At 30.3% G+C, this 18028-nt stretch overlaps 3 protein-coding genes across 6 annotated transcripts; 2 read left to right on the top strand and 1 right to left on the bottom strand.

Moving 5' to 3' along the window:
• Window positions 1-687: 687 nt before the first annotated feature.
• On the top strand, window positions 688-5458 carry LOC8260846 (V-type proton ATPase subunit D). Of its 3 annotated transcripts, none has more exons than XM_015721704.3 (3): window positions 700-842; window positions 1788-1880; window positions 4272-5458. In XM_015721704.3, exon 3 carries the CDS (start codon window positions 4284-4286, stop codon window positions 5067-5069), a length of 786 nt encoding a protein of 261 aa, XP_015577190.1. In that variant the 5' UTR covers window positions 700-842; window positions 1788-1880; window positions 4272-4283; the 3' UTR covers window positions 5070-5458. The 3 variants fall into 3 exon arrangements, with proteins under 3 accessions (XP_002523036.1, XP_015577190.1, XP_015577191.1); XM_015721705.3 differs by lacking the exon at window positions 700-842 and adding an exon at window positions 884-1697; XM_002522990.4 differs by lacking the exon at window positions 1788-1880 and having other exon boundaries at window positions 688-842.
• A 127-nt stretch (window positions 5459-5585) lies between these two features.
• LOC8260847 (FHA domain-containing protein At4g14490) lies at window positions 5586-8475 on the bottom strand. Of its 2 annotated transcripts, none has more exons than XM_048375667.1 (2): window positions 6966-8475; window positions 5586-5849 (listed from the first exon to the last, which is right to left on the bottom strand). In XM_048375667.1, exon 1 carries the CDS (start codon window positions 8357-8359, stop codon window positions 6992-6994), a length of 1368 nt encoding a protein of 455 aa, XP_048231624.1. In that variant the 5' UTR covers window positions 8360-8475; the 3' UTR covers window positions 5586-5849; window positions 6966-6991. The 2 variants fall into 2 exon arrangements, with proteins under 2 accessions (XP_048231624.1, XP_002523037.1); XM_002522991.4 differs by lacking the exon at window positions 5586-5849 and adding an exon at window positions 5927-6248 and having other exon boundaries at window positions 6966-8474.
• Window positions 8476-9301: 826 nt separating this feature from the next.
• Window positions 9302-13649, top strand: LOC8260848 (ALA-interacting subunit 3). The gene is made up of 8 exons (XM_015721694.3): window positions 9302-9951; window positions 10221-10279; window positions 11599-11673; window positions 11800-11916; window positions 12039-12109; window positions 12200-12497; window positions 12775-13064; window positions 13364-13649. The coding sequence occupies exons 1-8, from the start codon at window positions 9876-9878 to the stop codon at window positions 13422-13424; spliced, it is 1047 nt and encodes a 348-aa protein (XP_015577180.1). The 5' UTR covers window positions 9302-9875; the 3' UTR covers window positions 13425-13649.
• The last annotated feature ends 4379 nt before the right edge of the window (window positions 13650-18028 follow it).

Below are 18028 nucleotides of genomic sequence, written 5' to 3' on the forward strand. Positions count from 1 at the left end.
CCGGTTACAGACCCACAGATCGGTTCATGATTTTTTCCATAGAGTTTTTATTAGTAAGATTTTAACGAGGCATATTCATTATAATAGACATCCAAATGGAGTGTTATAATAATATTAAGGTGTTTAGATAATATTGGATGTTTATCCTTATCTCTGTAGATAGATTTCTTATATAAATATAATTTTATTTTCGTAACCTTCTACACCTATAAATAGGTGCTATAATCAATAGAATGATATAAAAAATCACTCCCTCTTCTCTTTTTATTTATTACGTAACAGATATAATTTTTATTTTTTGAAAGAAAATAAATTTAAATAGTTTATTTAAGCTGAGAAATTATAAAATTTATAAATTTAAAATTCATAAATTTTTAAAAAATTTTGTTCGGGTAAATATTAAGAAAAGGATGAAGAATTAATTTTATTTAAAATTAAAAATAATTTTAAAAATTATAAATTTATAAAAATTAAAATTATAAAAATATAAAATTTTAAATTTTAAACTTATAAATTTTAAATTTTAAATTTTAAATTCTTCTTCTATTTATAAAATACTGAATTCAAATTAAATTTATGAATTTTATAAAATCTCCCCATCCAAATAACGGATAAAAATTAAAAGATTGGCGTATTTGGCATTTAGAATTATAAGTTTTAATTAAAAAAATTAGCCCATATCTCTCATATTTAATCTCATATATATTTAATATTATAAAAAATCCATATTTAATTTTAAAAGGTCATTTTCTCTTTACATATTGCCGATTGCCGATTGCCGATTTCCGATTTCCGATTCTCACCGTAACAGAAGCAGCAAAAACGAAGAGGATAAATTAAAAGTTAGTTTTCTCTTTTCTTTTTCTCTTAACAGATCTTTATCTCAGTGTTTTTCACTACTCTCTCTTTTTCCTTTTAAAAATTTTATTTTGATGTTATTTCGGTTTGGGTGCTGAGAAAACGAAAGAACCCACCAGGAAAATGAGCTCTTGAAGTGTTTTTGTTTTTGTTGGGTCATTCTGTGGCTGCAATTTTCTCTATACAGTATTTCTGTTTTGTTTGTTCTGTTTTGGTTCTTAAGAAAATGTAGGATTATCTGCATTGTTCTTGTTTAAGTGGTGTGTTTAGATCTGATCTATGTGTTTTTTTTTTTCCTTCTGTTTCTTGCATGATTTTATTGTTGAAACGCAGAGATCATGAGCTACTGATATTCATATTTTAGAATCTTGATATAAGATTTATCATAACTTCTTTTTTCAATAAGAGATCAAGAAAATTCAAATATTGGACAACAATAAGCATTATATATATTATGCATTTCTCCAGTTCCTGAAGGAGGCATCTTTGTTTTATGATTCCATTACTATTGATTAGTGTTAAGTGATCCCATTACTGGTGATCAGTGTTAAGTGATCCCCTAGTGATCAATGTTATCCCTATTACTGAAAGTTTCTATCACCTACTCTTGGGCTGTTGACCATTGTAGTTTCTGGGAATTTGTTTTATTTTATTTTTTATTTTTTTTCTTAAGAATTAATTTATTAGATTACATTGGATATAGGGACTAATGATTTGATTATATGAAATTATGTTCTTAATGTATTGTAGTTTCTGAAAGTGATTCGTTTCTCCATTGTGTTCTTGTTCTTTAATTTCGAGTAGCTTTTGACTGCAAACTCCCACTCACCCTGTTTATGGTACTTTAATGAATTCATTTCATTGCTCTTTTCATGTTGTTTTTACAAACTCCATTTTTACATTTAATCTTTTGGATTTTTTCTCTTCAGATTAAATCTTCTGGGTGAGGTTAAAGTTGTTGGTTTTGGATTCATTTTTGCACTTTCTCTTTGTTTTGAGCTGCTGTAATCATCAAGCTCTGAGTAAGATTCTTAATTCCTCTTTCCTTGAAGTGACATTGTTGTAGTTCTCTGCAGATTAAACCATATCATTAACTTGTCTTTCTGTTGATCAAGGTAAATGGTTTTGTAACTGCATTAAAAATAAAGATGGCAGTAGTTTTATAATAATGATGAGAAAATCCTTCGGAAATCAATAATTTCCAGAATAATAATGTCATGTAAGGTGGACTTAAGATGAGATGGTATTATGACACAAATCCCTGAATTTCTATGCGGTAATCAATAAAATTCATCCCATTTTGTCATATCTATACTCGTTTATAGCTCATATTTTAATAGAAATTTGCATAGAAAAGAATTGTAAGGAGATTTTTTCATCAGTAAGTAATCTGATAGTTAAGACTGCTATAGTTATGGGTTTAAATCAAACAAATTCTTTCATGATATGTCTAACTTGCATGAGGAGTATGGTTATTCAAAGAATGTTATTAACGATTGAGTTCATCCCTCTTTTGGTGTCAATCCTTGTTCAAATTGATATAATATTGACTTGGAATAGAATTCCAATTAAATCAGTTTATGCTCACCGCTGATTACTACGATCCTCTCCTTTTTATCTTTGTGAACCTTTTGTATTTTAATGATATTTATGATTAAAACAAACAGATAGGCACTGTAAAAATAATTATAACATTTGACAATCTAGAAGTAATACACAATTTAATAAGACACATAAGAAAAGTCCAATAAAAAAACCACTGAACAACAACATAAGAATGATTTTTCTGATTTCAAGAATATCTTGAACTTTCTATTCGCATAACTTGCAAATTGAATTCACAATAAGATGTGTTAATGCCGACTGAACTTCACGTGTATACATTAATTAATGTGTTTATTTATTTTGAAGAGGAAACATAGAAGAAAGGGTTAAGTATTATGAATACAGTATATATATTAAGATACCAACAAAATAAAATTATAAAATTTTATCTTTTTGTTTATTTCTATCCTTTCTGCATGTTTTTGCCAAATACCAATAATGGGATTAGTGATATCTAAGGAGATAGTTCTAATTTGAGACTGAGTCAGTCTTCTAGAGTCACATTCCTTGTCCCAGTCCTTCATGTTAATGTTACATACTTTGGGAAAGAAAAGGAAGATTTTCTTTCTATTTGGTATAATGATATGGTGATTTATCATCTACGTAAAGGATTAGGAATACATTAGCTTAGATTAATTACTTATGAAATTAGGATAGGATTATTTTACTTATGAAATAATGATTCATTATTGAACATACATGTTCCCTTTAGATTATTTATTGATATTAAGTGTGTTTTTAAGTCAATTTAAGAATTCCTACTATATATTATAGATTATAGATGATGGATAGATTATAGATATATTAGCTAATACAGAGCTTTAGCTGCAAACGACTTGCTTTATATCAAATTCTTCTCAGTTTGTTTCCTTTTTCTTTTTAATTTATAAAATACAAGAAGCAGAGCTGAAAATTATAACTATGGATCAGATTTATTTTACTTTTACATTTTTAGGTCTCTCAATCAAATCACAGGGAAACTCTCATATATCTTTTGAAAGCAAAATTAACTAACAGCCACAATTCCTCGACTTTTAGCATCAGTCTCACCACTCATCGGCAGCGGTGGCTATTATCCGGTCCAGCGACACTACTGTCATATCAAGTCTCTCTCTCTGATATCATATAATATAAATATTTTCTTTTTTCTACAGCTGGATCAGAATTTTGGTTTGGATCGTTGATTTATTTATCAGAATGTAAATTAAGTTTGCATATCGCTTTCTATATATGTTTGTTTGTGAGTGTACTTTGTTTGTTCGTATGATTCTCTCTTCCACCTTTTGGCCTGCTCACAATATAATTACCATCCTTCTGTCCATAAATTTCTACTCCTACCTCCTTGTTCAGACTTGATACTTTCTGGTTGTGCACCATTTCTCCTTTATCTACTATAGTTTCCCTGATTCTTTAAAGCTACTTCGTCAATCCTTTCCTGGAAAGGAACCTTGATTCCTTTGAATGTTAAGATATGGAAATAAGAGATAAATGCTCGATCATCAAATTAACTGGATTGATTGGATTTTGTTTGTAGAATGATTTTTTCTTCTTTTCCATGAAATGTAAAATGTGACATTTGTTTTGTCTCAATTATAGATTAAAATTTTAGTATTCCAAATCATGACTCTGCAGGTTTGGCTTCAATCTATTTTTTATATTAGTCCATGATTTACAAGATCATTATTTATTCTACTAAAGAAAAACTGTTTCTTCTTTTTCTTTTATTTTTTTTTTTTTTCATTTATCCGATGTAGATTCTTGTCTTTGAGTCATTGAGTACTGATGTTGACTCCTTGTTTCTGTTCCAGAATTTCTGAAAGATGTCAGGCCAAGGCCAACGCTTGAATGTAGTTCCCACTGTGACAATGCTTGCGGTTGTAAAAGCTCGCCTTGTTGGTGCTACAAGAGGTCATGCTCTTCTCAAGAAGAAGAGTGATGCTTTAACTGTGCAGTTCCGTCAAATTCTTAAAAAGATTGTTTCTACTAAAGAATCAATGGGAGAGATCATGAAGAGCTCCTCGTTTGCTCTAACTGAAGCAAAGTATGTCGCCGGTGAGAATGTTAAGCATGTTGTCCTTGAGAATGTCCATAATGCATCCCTTAAAGTTCGATCTCGACAAGAAAATGTTGCTGGTGTGAAGTTGCCTAAGTTTGACTATTTCACTGAAGGTGAAACCAAGAATGACCTTACTGGATTAGCCAGAGGTGGCCAACAAGTTCAGGCCTGTCGTGCTGCTTATGTAAAATCTATCGAGGTTCTCGTTGAGCTTGCTTCACTTCAGACATCATTTTTAACACTTGATGAGGCAATCAAGACAACAAATCGGCGGGTTAATGCATTGGAGAATGTTGTGAAGCCTAGACTGGAGAACACAATAAGTTACATTAAAGGGGAGCTGGATGAGCTTGAAAGGGAGGATTTCTTCAGGCTAAAGAAGATACAGGGTTACAAGAAGAGGGAAATTGAGAGACAGCTTGCAGCTGCCAAGCAGTTTGCTGAGGAGCAGTTTGCTGAGAAAATTTCTTTGCAGAAAGGAATTTCACTAAAATCGGCTCACAACATGTTGTCTGCCGCAATGGAAAAGGATGAGGATATTATTTTCTGATGCAGATGCTGGTTTGTCTTGTTTCTTAATTGTGTGGTTTTTAGCTGTTATGCTTTTCTTTGTGGGGGCAGAAAATTTCTTAGCCAAACAAGACGGATAATCAGAGTTTACGAGCATTTCTCAGGAATAAGTCATCTATGCCCTATTTATGTGAATTAATTATACAAATCTCTCAGCTTAATATAGTAAATTCTTTTAAAATGTATTGGAGTATTTTGGTCGGCCTTTGGTTGGTTAGATATGCATATCATAGTGCATCAGTTCTATTGTTGCTGTTGTAGCAAATTTGTGTATAAAATAAGAACCAAGTTCTTTTTATGATTCTTCTCTATTGAATGAAAATGGATTTAGGTTGGATTAGTTTCCAACTTGTGATTTTTTTGGTATTAGTTTCCTCCATGTGATTTGTCTCCTTGACAAGATTCTTTGCTTCCTCAAAATTAACAGATTAAAATATGAAATATATTTTTTTGCTAGTATAATTAGAAGAATTTATTTCAGTTTTATATGATGGTTATATAACAACTCACAGAAAACAGAAAGCAGGTTGCTGTATATACATGCATAGGAAAGGTAACTGCTTCTAGTATTTATCACTCTATCATTTTATCACTCTTAGCTAGAGGATCATGCACCATGGATTCAGGTTGCAAGGTACAGGGCTAGTCTGAAATGACACCCATCTTGAAGTCAAACTGCTCGAGATAATCACATTATGAAGCTTGTAAACATCCAAGCTGGAGAACTTTTACTCTCTTGGTCTAATTCAATCAGCTGAAGCTGGAAACTCAAGAGGAATAAAAGAACACAAGGATATTATAACATGTAAATGAAAACACAGATGGAAAACTTGCCGGTAGAAGAAAAATATTTAGACACAACAATCTCCAATTCACAAAGTAATCAGAATTTTGACAACATTTCCATACTTCAAAAGCATAGACGTAGGGCATACACTGCCCCATTAAAAAATGCAGAGCTGAACAACACAATATATCCTGCGGCTGCTGCAGCTCTAACCAGCAAATATTTCCAGGATGTGCACATAAAGAGTCAAATATTAACATAGTGGAAAATTCCAGGTTGACTCTACTTTATCTTTTAGCAGCATCTCTCATTTCTACAACTATTTCATCTTTATGTCACCCTACTATGAACAGTTTATGAAGCTCAAAACACCTGTAGGAGCAGCAAAAGATAGTTAGAAATGCAACCATTCCAACTTGTAGAAGCATAAAAAAACTGAATATCATGATTCTCCCAAAACACCTGTAAATTTTAGAACATATCAAACAATGTTTCGATGAGCACAATAAAGTCTGATTCAATTTACAAGAGATTATACATAACATAACCTAATACTTCCCAGCCAGGGTTAATAAACTTCAAACAGCTAGTAGATGGAGAATCTCGATAGCACTCCATCTCTTTCTATTAGAGTCAAGAAAAAATTCTCAATAATAAATTAAAAGAAAATGAAGCAGTACATTCTTCATAATTTATTATCAACTGATCATGCTAACCTTCCTCGACTTCCATGGCAGACTACTGAACAGAATTTTCCTCAAGGGTATGTATTATGTATTGTCACTTGGCAAATCCATCCTAACAGAGACTGTTCAAGCGACATTACAGTACTTTATGATAAGCTACCTCAAAAGCGATAATAAGAATCTGCTGATTTCACGCTAATGTCCAAATGTAAAGCTTAGAAATTGGTTTTTTCTATTTCAAAGTTAAAGTTCGCTTCTCTTTACTGAAACATTTCCCATTGGATATGGAGATGATTAGCATATGCAACATGAAAACATACATATCAAACTCCAACATAGCAATAAATATATATCAGTTAAATCACAAAACAAGACAGAATTATAAACATCAAAGTATAACAACCTTAGTGAATCAAAGTCATTGCTTCTCTAACCAATAGCTACAGCCTTGGCTTTCTTCTGCTCAATTATATGCTTTTTAACTTGCACTGCTTTCATTCTCATTCCTTCAATAATCTCCTCAATAGCCTGACTTGTCTGCTTATGTGAATACTCCATATAATCAAACCACTGCCCTAAAGTCATCCTCTCCAAATCCATTCTTACCGTCTCTGTCTCTTCCCCCAGCTTTTCACACTCATTAACGTGTACCTTACCATCACTCTGTTCAAATATACTCCCATTATCACATTTTATTTCCTCATCTCTGCAAATATCAACTTCATTAGGCAGTTCTTTCTCCTCATCTCTCGAATCCAACCCTAAATGCACACTTTCTTCAACAATACCAAATTCAACATTTTCACACTCTATTTCTTCATCCGAACCCTCTTTCTTCTCCTCCTCATCTCCATTAATGTTGACTTCATTAACCTGTTTGTTCACCTCTTCTCTTGAATCCAACCTGCTAATATCGGCTTCAATAATCTGTTCTTTCACATCTTCTCTTGAATTCAACCCTAAATCCAAATTCTCCAGCGATAATTTTTGTCCATTTTTTCTCCTTCCCCTGCCCCTACGCGTCATTTTACCATCCAGATTCCCAGAAACTACACAATCCTTCTTTTTTATTTTTCTTGTAACCCTAGAATTCACCTTCTTCCCTTCCAATTCCTCCCCCTTGGGGTCCACATTCTCCGATTCTTTATCCTCCAAAACCCTAGCTTTTCTAGGCCTACCTCTTCTCTGTTGTTTCTCCATAATAGCATTCTCTCTCTCCAATTCCCTCCCCTCCTCTTCAATTTTAATAACCACAATTGGTTCTGATTCTGTTTTATCCTCATTCTTTCTATTTCGTGTAACCCCAACATTCAGTTTCTCCACATTCTCCAATTCTTTAGCATCCAAAACCCTAGCTTTTGGCGGCCTCCCTCTTCTAACATTATTCTTTGTCTCCTCATCAGTTGCTTTAATCACCGATTCTTTGACTTTTCTCTTCGGATAGCGTCTCAGCTGAGACGGCTCCTCAGATTCTTGAAACCGAACGAGTATCGAAGTCTCCGCGCCGAGTTTCAGAGTGTCACCGTCGTGGAGAACGAAGGGTGTAAAGGGAGGGAGAAGTAAGGAATTAAGAGAGGTTCCATTGGAAGAATCCAAGTCTTGGACTATCCATTTACACGAAGATGGTGATTCGGGTCCGATTACTAGGTGTTTTGACGAGATGCCGTCGTCCTTAATCGGAAGATTGTTGCCTCGCACTACTCGGCCGATTTTGACTGTGGATTTTGAAGGGAATTCGAAGGTTTCACCTTTTTTTGGGCCCTGTAGGACTACTAGTTTTAGAAATTGATGTTCCATTTCAGAGATTAACGTAATAACGTTTCCCGGATGAGAAATGGGGTAAAATAAAAGAAAGTGGGATAAAATTTGAAATTGTGAGCGGTAAAGTGAGCTTTTTGTGTTCTTTTAAAACTACCCCTAAATTAAATAATTTCAATCCTTCAATTATTCATCTTTTGACATCTTCTTCTTCCTCCTCCTTATTACTAACGGCCGAGATTACTTCTGTGCAACTGCCCGTCGGTTCGGGTTGGAAAGTCGGTTCCGGGTTTAGTTCTTGCCATATAATATTTCAAAATAGAATAATTATATTTTTAGTGTCTAAACTTATCAAGAAATAACAATTAAGTAGTTAAATTTTTAAAATTAACAATTAAGTGTGACAACATGCAAGAACAATAATAAAATAATATTTTTAGTAGGTCATGTATTATAAATACTGATGTAGAATTTTTTTTTTAAATGAGATAAAAAATAAGAAATATATAGTAAAGATGTGTTATAAAAATAATAAAATAATAAATTTGTCCATCATATAAAAATGTATTGTTAGCAAATCATTAGAATTTTATAGCACAATAAATATTAGAATCATGAATTGAAAATTAAGACTATTAAATTAAAGATTAATATAAATTAGAGAAAGAGAGTTTTATAAGATAAAATTTATCCTAAAACTATATCACTAATAAATCTACTTTAGTATTTGACGTATTCAATAATTTTTGCTCTCTCGTTTATATTTGTAAGAATTGAAAGAAAATCTGAAAATTACTTGTTAAAAATATCATTTTGTTATTTTTTTATAAATTACTACACTCAATTATTAATTTTAAGAATTAAACCACTCAATCGTCATTTCTTAACAAGCCCAAATAAATAAATAAATGTAATTATCTTTATATTAATTTTACAACACAATGCCACCATAATTACAACATTAGCCACATTACAAAGGAACAGAACAAGCGATGCCAACACAATTAATAATATTGTTTTACATTTTAGTATTTTGTAGTGTGAATAAACGAATATTTTTCGCAATAATCGATATTATATTTTATTAATTTCATTAAAAGAGATTAATAAAATTATATTAATAATAATATTATTATTATTATTATAATAAAAGATATAAATTATATATGCTTAACTTTTTTGATCGTAGTTGATTTTAATCCTTTGTATTAAAATTGTAATTTATTAATATTTATAAATAAAAGAACTCATATATTATCCTTTAAAAGAAATCAGATTGGTGGTCCCCCGCATTTTCCTTTTTATTTTTCACTCTACCAACTGTCCTTCTCAAAACAAAACAAAAAAAGACAATGAATAAAAAAACAATATATAGAAAATAGACAATAACAATTTTTCAAAAACTGAAAATATCGTAAAGCATAAAGAAACCAAAAAGGTTCAATTTGAATTTTGGGTGATATTCTCTTTAAGCTAAAAAATAGCATATAATTCTTATATGCTTTAATTTTGATCTCCATTTGATGAGTAGTGCCATTGTTTGTTTGATATCAGAATGAGAGGAGCAAAGGATTCGAATGAAGAAGAAGATTCCATTCTTTCTTCAAAGAAGAACTCCAGGAAACCCAAATGTTGATTTCTTTCCAATTCTTTTTACTATCGTTTTCCTTTCTCGATTATCAAAAGAGAAAACAGAGAGTCTCGCGCGTCTGTGATATTCTTTTTTATGATTTTTCTTCATCGGTTTTTCATTCTGTTTCTTAATTTTATTATTATTATTACTACCGTCATTATGGCCATTGTTCTTCTTCTTTTTTCCTTTTTCTAAATGGTTTCCTATTGGTGAATTGGTGTGTGTAAATCATACGTATGATATCAAGCTAATAGTTGTTGATTACAGGTTCAAAGTTTGCACAACAAGAGCTTCCAGCCTGTAAACCGATTCTAACTCCAGGATTGGTATGTCTTATAATGCATATGCATAAACTTTCCTGCCTTTTGTTTAATTTGAAATTCTTTATTTTAAAGGATGTGACAATCTTAAATTTTATTCGTTTAAAATTTATATATAAAATGATCGGTAAACGATTAATTTTTTCAGAATTTTTTTATTTTCACTACACACTATAATTAAAAATAATTAGTTATCCAAAACATAATAGAATTTAAGTTTGTTTATAGTTTCCGTACATGTTAATATTTAACAATTTAATGAATTTTTTTTTGATAATTTAACAAAAAAATATAAATTTTTTGTTATCACAAAAATAATTATTATTTTATAAAAATAATTTTTCATATTTTTCATAAATTACTATAAATCTTCTTAATACTTATTAATTGCAGAAGAATTATAATATTATGAAAATATAATTATATTCATGTTAGTCAATGATTTTTGAAAAATATGATAAATTAATGAAAATAGTAAATTTATCTGTATCATGAAAATAATTATTTTCTTCAAAAGAGATAATCATTTTATACTTTTTCGTAAATTAAGATAATTTTTTAAAATCCTTATTACTTGCAAAAGAATTATGATATTACAATTGCTTTTGCATAAATCAATTAAATTAATAAATTGACAAAAAAAAATTGTAATCAAGAAAAGATTACTATCTTATGAAAAATAATAAACTTTTAAAACTTTTTCATAATTAAAAAAAGATTCATAGGCGTATGAATTTAGTATCTTAGTATTTCTTAATAATCTGCAATTATAGGTTAAAGAAATTATAATATTTTAAATTTTCAAATGAAATTAGAGATTTATCAATTTCTTATTGTTCCTTTAAATTAAAGGATGGTTAGAATTTCCCATATTTAAAGGATGTGATTCCAACACTACAAGTTTGAAACTTTTATCAAAAGATTTCAAATGAGATTCTTACTAAATTGGGTGAAGGATGGTTATGGAAATGAGTAATATTTTTTATACGAAAAGCTAAATTATATCATTCAAAAAAAGTATTGATAAATAATAAGTCTGTATAACATTGTTGGCTCATTAAAAGATTTTGGTATACATATATATATATATATATATATATATATCCAAAACAACAAATTCTTAATAATAACATAATCACTCGAAACAAAGTGATAAAACCAATTTTTACCTTCGTCCTCAATCCAAACTAATGCAATCAAACTATTAACAATCATAATTAATACCAGATTTCATCTGAGGACTGTTGTTTTGTATGAGCTTAGGCAAAATCTAGTATAAGACAATAATTATTTGTGCGTAATCTTGAACTTATATGTGATTTCAGGTGATTGCATCATTCACTATTGTCGGTGTTGTCTTCCTTCCTCTTGGCCTTGCATCCTTGTTTGCTTCACAAAGTGTAATATGTAACCCTAATGCTCTTACTATTTGCCTTTACCAATAGTTTTTCCATTTTAACAAAAAAATAAAAAATAAAAGTAGCAAGTCTTATTTTATAAAAATTTAATTTGCAAGTTTTAAACAGGTGGTGGAGATTGTAGATCGCTATGACAAAGAATGCCTTCCTAGTGGTTATAGCAACATTCCAATTAAGTACATTCAGAGCAGCCAATTAGACAAAACCTGTATTAGAACATTTACTGTTAGTCCCAGATTCTTCTTTTTCTTTTGTTCTTTTTTTATTACATTAACCTTATTCTTTATTATAATCATATATGATATCTCTATAGTAAAAATAGCATCATCTACTGGTTAAACTTTCAGGTTCCAAAGCCAATGAAAAGTCCTGTCTATGTATATTATCAGCTTGATAATTTCTACCAAAATCACCGCAGGTTTTAGATTTAAGTTTGACACTCATTTTCATGTAATCCTACTTGTGTACTTCCTTTTTAAAATGCTAAAATAAACATTAATGTTAACAGATATGTAAGAAGCAGAAGTGACAAACAGTTGAAGAGCAAAGGAAGTGAGGGAGTAGTAAGCACATGTAAACCTGAAGAGATGGAGGATGGAAAGGCAATAGTTCCCTGTGGCCTTGTTGCTTGGAGTTTGTTTAATGACACATATAAATTTACATTGAAAAACAAGGGTTTGGAGGTCAATAAAAAGGACATTGCTTGGAAAAGTGACAAGGACCATAAATTTGGTTCCGATGTCTATCCTAAAAATTTCCAAACTAGTGGTCTTATTGGAGGTGGAACCCTGAATTCCAGTATTCCTGTAAGTTTTCTTGTTTGATTTTCTTAAAATTTCATAATTAATTATTTGTTTTATTTATATAAAAAAAACTATTAAAATAAGATTAGTCTAAATAACTATAAAGATAATCTAGACACTGCTTGATTTGTAATTCAAGACAAATTAAAACAAAAAAAATGTGTTAAAAGATTAAAATTAAAAGGGAAAGAATTTAAAGTAATTTTCTTTTGGTACAAGAATTTAAAGTAATTAGAAAACACTATTAATATGCACTTTGTGCTGATTTTGTATATAACAGCTAAGTGAACAAGAGGATCTAATGGTCTGGATGCGTACAGCAGCATTGCCAACTTTCAGAAAACTATATGGAAGAATAGAGACAGACCTTCAAGCCAATGATGTAATTGAAGTACAAATTCAAAACAACTATAACTCTTATGGCTATGGAGGGAAGAAGATGTTAGTCCTGTCAACCACCACTTGGATAGGTGGACGAAATGATTTTCTTGGAGTTGCATATCTATTTATCGGTGGACTGAACTTGCTTTTGGCAATGAGCTTCATTTTTATTTATGTTTTTAAACCAAGGTCAGTTAATAATAGGCTCAAATTCTTTTATCTAATTACTAGTTTCTTTATTTATAATTGTCATCACAATAAGTAGAGAAAGGTAAAGCTTTTGATGCCATATTCCAATAATTTTAATTTTGATCGCAATTTAATTGATTTTAATTTGAAAAATTAAAAGAAAAAAGAATAAAAACAAAAATTTGACTAAGTCTATTTGTAAATCCATTATATATTTTATTGTAAATATATAATTCTAGAGATACCTCTGATCGTATTGGGTCAAAATTGCTTATTAAGTTTATTTTATACTTGTCCAGGCCCCTGGGGGATCCAACCTACTTGTCTTGGAACAAACATACAAAAAGAAGTACAAATTAGGCTGGTTTAATGACATTTAAGTATTCCAGTTGTTCTTGCTTTATCTATAAAATTACGGGTGGTTTGCACACATTTTTCTTAAAGTATCCAACTTGTTACGTAGAGTATCTGCAATTATCGTTATTTTTGTATTGCTTTTGTTATTTATTTTATTGAAAAATGATGGTTGCATCCACTTTGTATTTTCAATTACGTTTTCTATAAAAAAAAGAAGAGGGTTGATGAGTGAATGATAATACACATTTATTGAATGGTTGTGTCTATTTATTTATTAAATTTTAAATACTTTGTTAGGATATATCTTTAGTTTTTGAGAGGTTTAGATTAAGTTTCTAAAAAGAAATATTATGTAAAATAAGTGTTAGACAAATTTTGTAAATGCACATATCGTAACAAGTAGTAAAGAGTGAATATGAGTATTGTTTTAACAAGGAAATTGATAATAAGTACTAATCCTAATTGTATTTTCACAATTTAACAAGATCAAATAATTGTAATGGAGTAAATAACTAATAAGAAAAAATAACTTGAAATTAGAATAATTTTTAAAAAATTAAATAATTAAAAACTAAAGTCTGGATTTGCTTCATTGGCTATAACTTGAATTACAAGATTTTTTTAAAATTCAAATAATAAAATTAGCCAAGGGTAATACTCAAATTATTTAGAATCTCTTTCAAATTCATCTAAGAATGCCAAAGTCAATTACAAACTATTTTCATGGTCATGTCAAGTAATTAGAGTTCATTAAGTTCCTTAGTAATTTATTACTCCCGAAGGATTCGTCTACTTTCGTGATCGTGATTCTTTAATATTACAAGCTATGAGCTGATAAATCATGTAACTTTCGTTGTCTCTAATTTACCTAAAAACATATATTTAATCAGGTCTAAAATCAAATACAAGAACAATTAAAAGCAACTCATAAAATTGATTAAAAATTAATTCATTGAAAGAAAATAAATTTCCAAACAAGTAATAGACTAGCTACGCAAATCCAATCTCTAAGAAGAGTTTAATCGTGCATAATAGTGGAAATACACATAAAAATCATTAAAGAAATTAAAAAAGAAAAAGAAATAAATTAATCTATTGAAAGAAAATAAATTTCCAAACAAGTAATAGACTAGCTACGCATATCCAATTTCTAAGAAGAGTTTAATAGCGCATGATAACTGAAATACACATAAAAATTATTAAAGAAATTAAAGTAGAAAAAGAAATAATTAATTTCAACTCTTGAATCTTTGAACAAATCTTCTTGATATCCTTGGACAAGTCTTCAAGGCCTTTTCTCTATGATGTTTGTCACCCTAGAAGAGTTATTTATTCCCCTTTTATACCCAAGAATCAAATAAATCTGAATTTGCCTTTAATTTTTGAGTTGCATGTTAAAGGAAACTCTCTTTTATTCGCCATGGCTTGGTACACGGCCATGTCACGTCCTTCGTCTTATGGTACAACTTAACACACGCCCATGTGTAAAATGCCATGCTGAACTTTCACAATTTCTTTGATTAAGGCTGAAGTGGTTATGGTTTGAAGCACGCCCGTGTGATGCTCGTTCGTCATACTCTTTAGAATCCAGGGTAGACACGGCTTCTAGCACGGCCATGTGTCAAGCCATGCTTCTTGATTCTTCTTCCAATGCGGGCAAAAGCACTTCCGTGTTTAGCCATGACACAACTTTTCATAATCGTTTATGATTTCTTTCTAATCTATCCTATAAAAAAGAAAAAATCTATTAAAATTAAATATAAATTTTTAAATAAACCAAAAGTAAATAAAATACTAAAATAAAGATGCAACTTAAACAAACTCCTAAATAAACCTAAATTCTTTCTAATTAATACTAACTATTTATTCAAAATTCATTAAAATTCAACTCAAAGACATGTGTAAAATTACACACAACAAATTCCCCCACACTAGAGCTTTGCTTATCTTCAAGCAAAAATCAAATTTAATACTTTAAGAACTAGCTCAACCACAATCAAAAAGTTAAAATGTCTAAATAATGTAAGTTGATAATACTGAGATCGAAAAATATTTATTAAAAATATAATTGGAAAAAAGTATATCGTATATGAATAATTTACTAATCACAATCTAAGCATTTAACTCTTTAAAATCCAATGAACTAAACACAAGGAGAAGAGCATCAAAAATTGTAATTTCCTCTAAAAATAAAAATTGGTTGTGAATTTATTTTATGTTATATTTCATAATGTCTTTTCTTTATTTCTTTGATGAGTGCGTTTTACACTTCCTCCCATCATTATTTTCTTATCAATCAAAACTTCTCATTTTTAGTATTCCCCCTTCGTTCTTACACTATTAAGCCTGGATACCACCAAATGGGCCCTTTAGATACTTGTACTCTAGAGAATTGGAGTAGATTTAGAGTACAAAAATTTTAAATTTAGATATTGCTCTTATTAAAAAAGAAAAATTTTATTATAATTATAAGGAACTTAAAACAAGCCACATTGGAGGCCAAGCTTAAATTTAATCTCTGAGTTAAGCTTAAATCACAAGAATTAAATTACTCACATATGAAGTCCATATTTGACTATCTTAAATAATAAACCATTTAGTAGTTTGATGATTAAATTAAAAATGCATACTTATATATCATTGCTCTCTAGTCATAATTGGGCTTCACTTCTTCATAAAAATTAAAACAAGGGTTTTAAGGACAAGGATTACAATAAATATGAAAAAAAATGAGTCAAAATTTAATAAAAATTGAAAAATATGCAAAATAAAATCGCCCCATACCTAGTCCTTAAATGCATTGAACATTCAATATGCAAAATGTATGATCCTCCTCCACCTACCCGAGGCATTATCCTTAATGACTGAATTTAGAAAAAAGATAAAAAGAAAATATGAATCATACATAAGTAAACTAAAAGAATTAAAAGAAAAAGGAATTAAAGTATTGCCCTAGTTGCGTAGATATTGTAACAAAACGTGTATCACCTTCCAAACATGAAATGAAGAAAAAGGAGGCAAACATAAAAAAATATAAAATATTTAATAAGTTAAATTGACACATAATCCTATAAAACATTAAAAATACAGAAATAAAATGATAAGATCATCCAAAAATATTTGAAATTTAAAATAAAAATCTAAAAAAAGTCTTAATATCAATCATCAAAGGGTGTATTGTCATTCCCATTATGGGTAGCTTCAGTGTTGTCAACAACCTCATTGTTGGTATCATTATCGTGAATCTCCTTAGTACCAGCAACTGTAGAATAAGAAGGATACATAGGGTGAGGGGCCACTGGAATACCTTGGTTGTGGCAAAGGTTAGAGACATCATAACAAAGCCAATGAAGAAGCTCAGAATGGTATTGCAGAGTGGTTTTGAGACAGGGTGCTGACATGGAAGAAGAAAGGTGCCCTATGGTGAATATCATCGAGGTTATTATTAGTAGGAACATCATCTTTAGGTTCTTCTAAGATATATTGCTTTGCTCTTATGTCAACCAATCTAATCTTCTTCATAGTACTCAAATTAAAAGGAAGCATGCTACACACTTAGGTTAAGTTGGTAAGGGTGTTGAAAACACCTAGGTTGTGAGCTAGATTAGTGATATAGGAGCCACCACAAATGGCATCTTTTTTCTTCATAGACATACTAGCCATGTGAAGAGCAAACCCATAACCTAAGTGTGGTACAAGTCCTTTATTAAAACAGTGCAAATAGAATAAGTCATGTTTGGTGATGTACCCCCATGCTTAATAAGTCTTGTTTGGTGACTACCCCCATACTTTCCTTACGTCCAAAAAGATAAATGCAATGATCTTATGCAAATGGCGAAGGGAGGACTAGCTATGGCATAACTTTTGCTAACTCTAGGATCATAAATTCCATTAGCATTTGGGCGAATGATTTCTCGCCAATATGCAGTAGGACGTGCATGCCCAGAATCTATAAGTGTAATAGAACATGCATCACTTATGAAAAATGTATTATCATAAAAATCACACCCAAAAGCAAATTCATTCAAAGAAATGGAGAATTGCTTACCCTCAAGATAGAATTTCATAAACCTAAGTTTATCATAGCTGACTAATCCCTTTGCAGGTGAAAAAGTAGACAAAAACACCACAAATAGCTAAAAAAATGAGTTTTTCAATATTCACAAACCCATCCCATTTAGACACCTCAATCATTGTTCTAATGCTATTACCTAATCTAATCAAACTTAAATCATGATAGTCAATCTTATAAGATGGGTGAATGGGTAAAGAGCTTAGGATGGCACACCTTTTCTTATATTGCTTCTCCATAAATGATAAAAGAGGATAGAGTTATTGCGAAGAAGAGCATTGGCGCGAAGATGAAGGTCGAGTTGATGGTGTGGCAGTTATGTCTTCATCGTGTGGTGAATGATGTCAGTTCGTGGGTGGCTTCTTATGTGCAACAGATTTTCTTGACATTCCGATTGCGTGGAAAAGACAACAAATTTGGGTGTGGGGTATTATGGATTTTGGAAGAAATAAGTGGGAGAGATGAAGAGAATTCCAGAAAAAAGATAGAAAGGTAGAAAGCAGGAGTAAGTGGCAGCTAGGCTCTTAAGTTTACC

Source organism: Ricinus communis, chromosome 6, assembly GCF_019578655.1.
Source record: "Ricinus communis isolate WT05 ecotype wild-type chromosome 6, ASM1957865v1, whole genome shotgun sequence".
Classification (NCBI taxonomy): Eukaryota; Viridiplantae; Streptophyta; class Magnoliopsida; order Malpighiales; family Euphorbiaceae; genus Ricinus; species Ricinus communis.

What these genes read in the sequence shown, in the direction of transcription:
- LOC8260847 (XM_048375667.1), bottom strand. Translation starts at nt 8,359, where the DNA reads ATGGAACATCAATTTCTAAAACTAGTAGTCCTACAGGGCCCAAAAAAA.
- LOC8260846 (XM_002522990.4), top strand. Translation starts at nt 4,284, where the DNA reads ATGTCAGGCCAAGGCCAACGCTTGAATGTAGTTCCCACTGTGACAATG.
- LOC8260848 (XM_015721694.3), top strand. Translation starts at nt 9,876, where the DNA reads ATGAGAGGAGCAAAGGATTCGAATGAAGAAGAAGATTCCATTCTTTCT. An exon ending in CGATTCTAACTCCAGGATTG is followed by an intron (nt 10,280 to 11,598) that starts GTATGTCTTATA and finishes ATGTGATTTCAG; the next exon opens with GTGATTGCATCATTCACTAT. An exon ending in ATTTATGTTTTTAAACCAAG is followed by an intron (nt 13,065 to 13,363) that starts GTCAGTTAATAA and finishes ATACTTGTCCAG; the next exon opens with GCCCCTGGGGGATCCAACCT.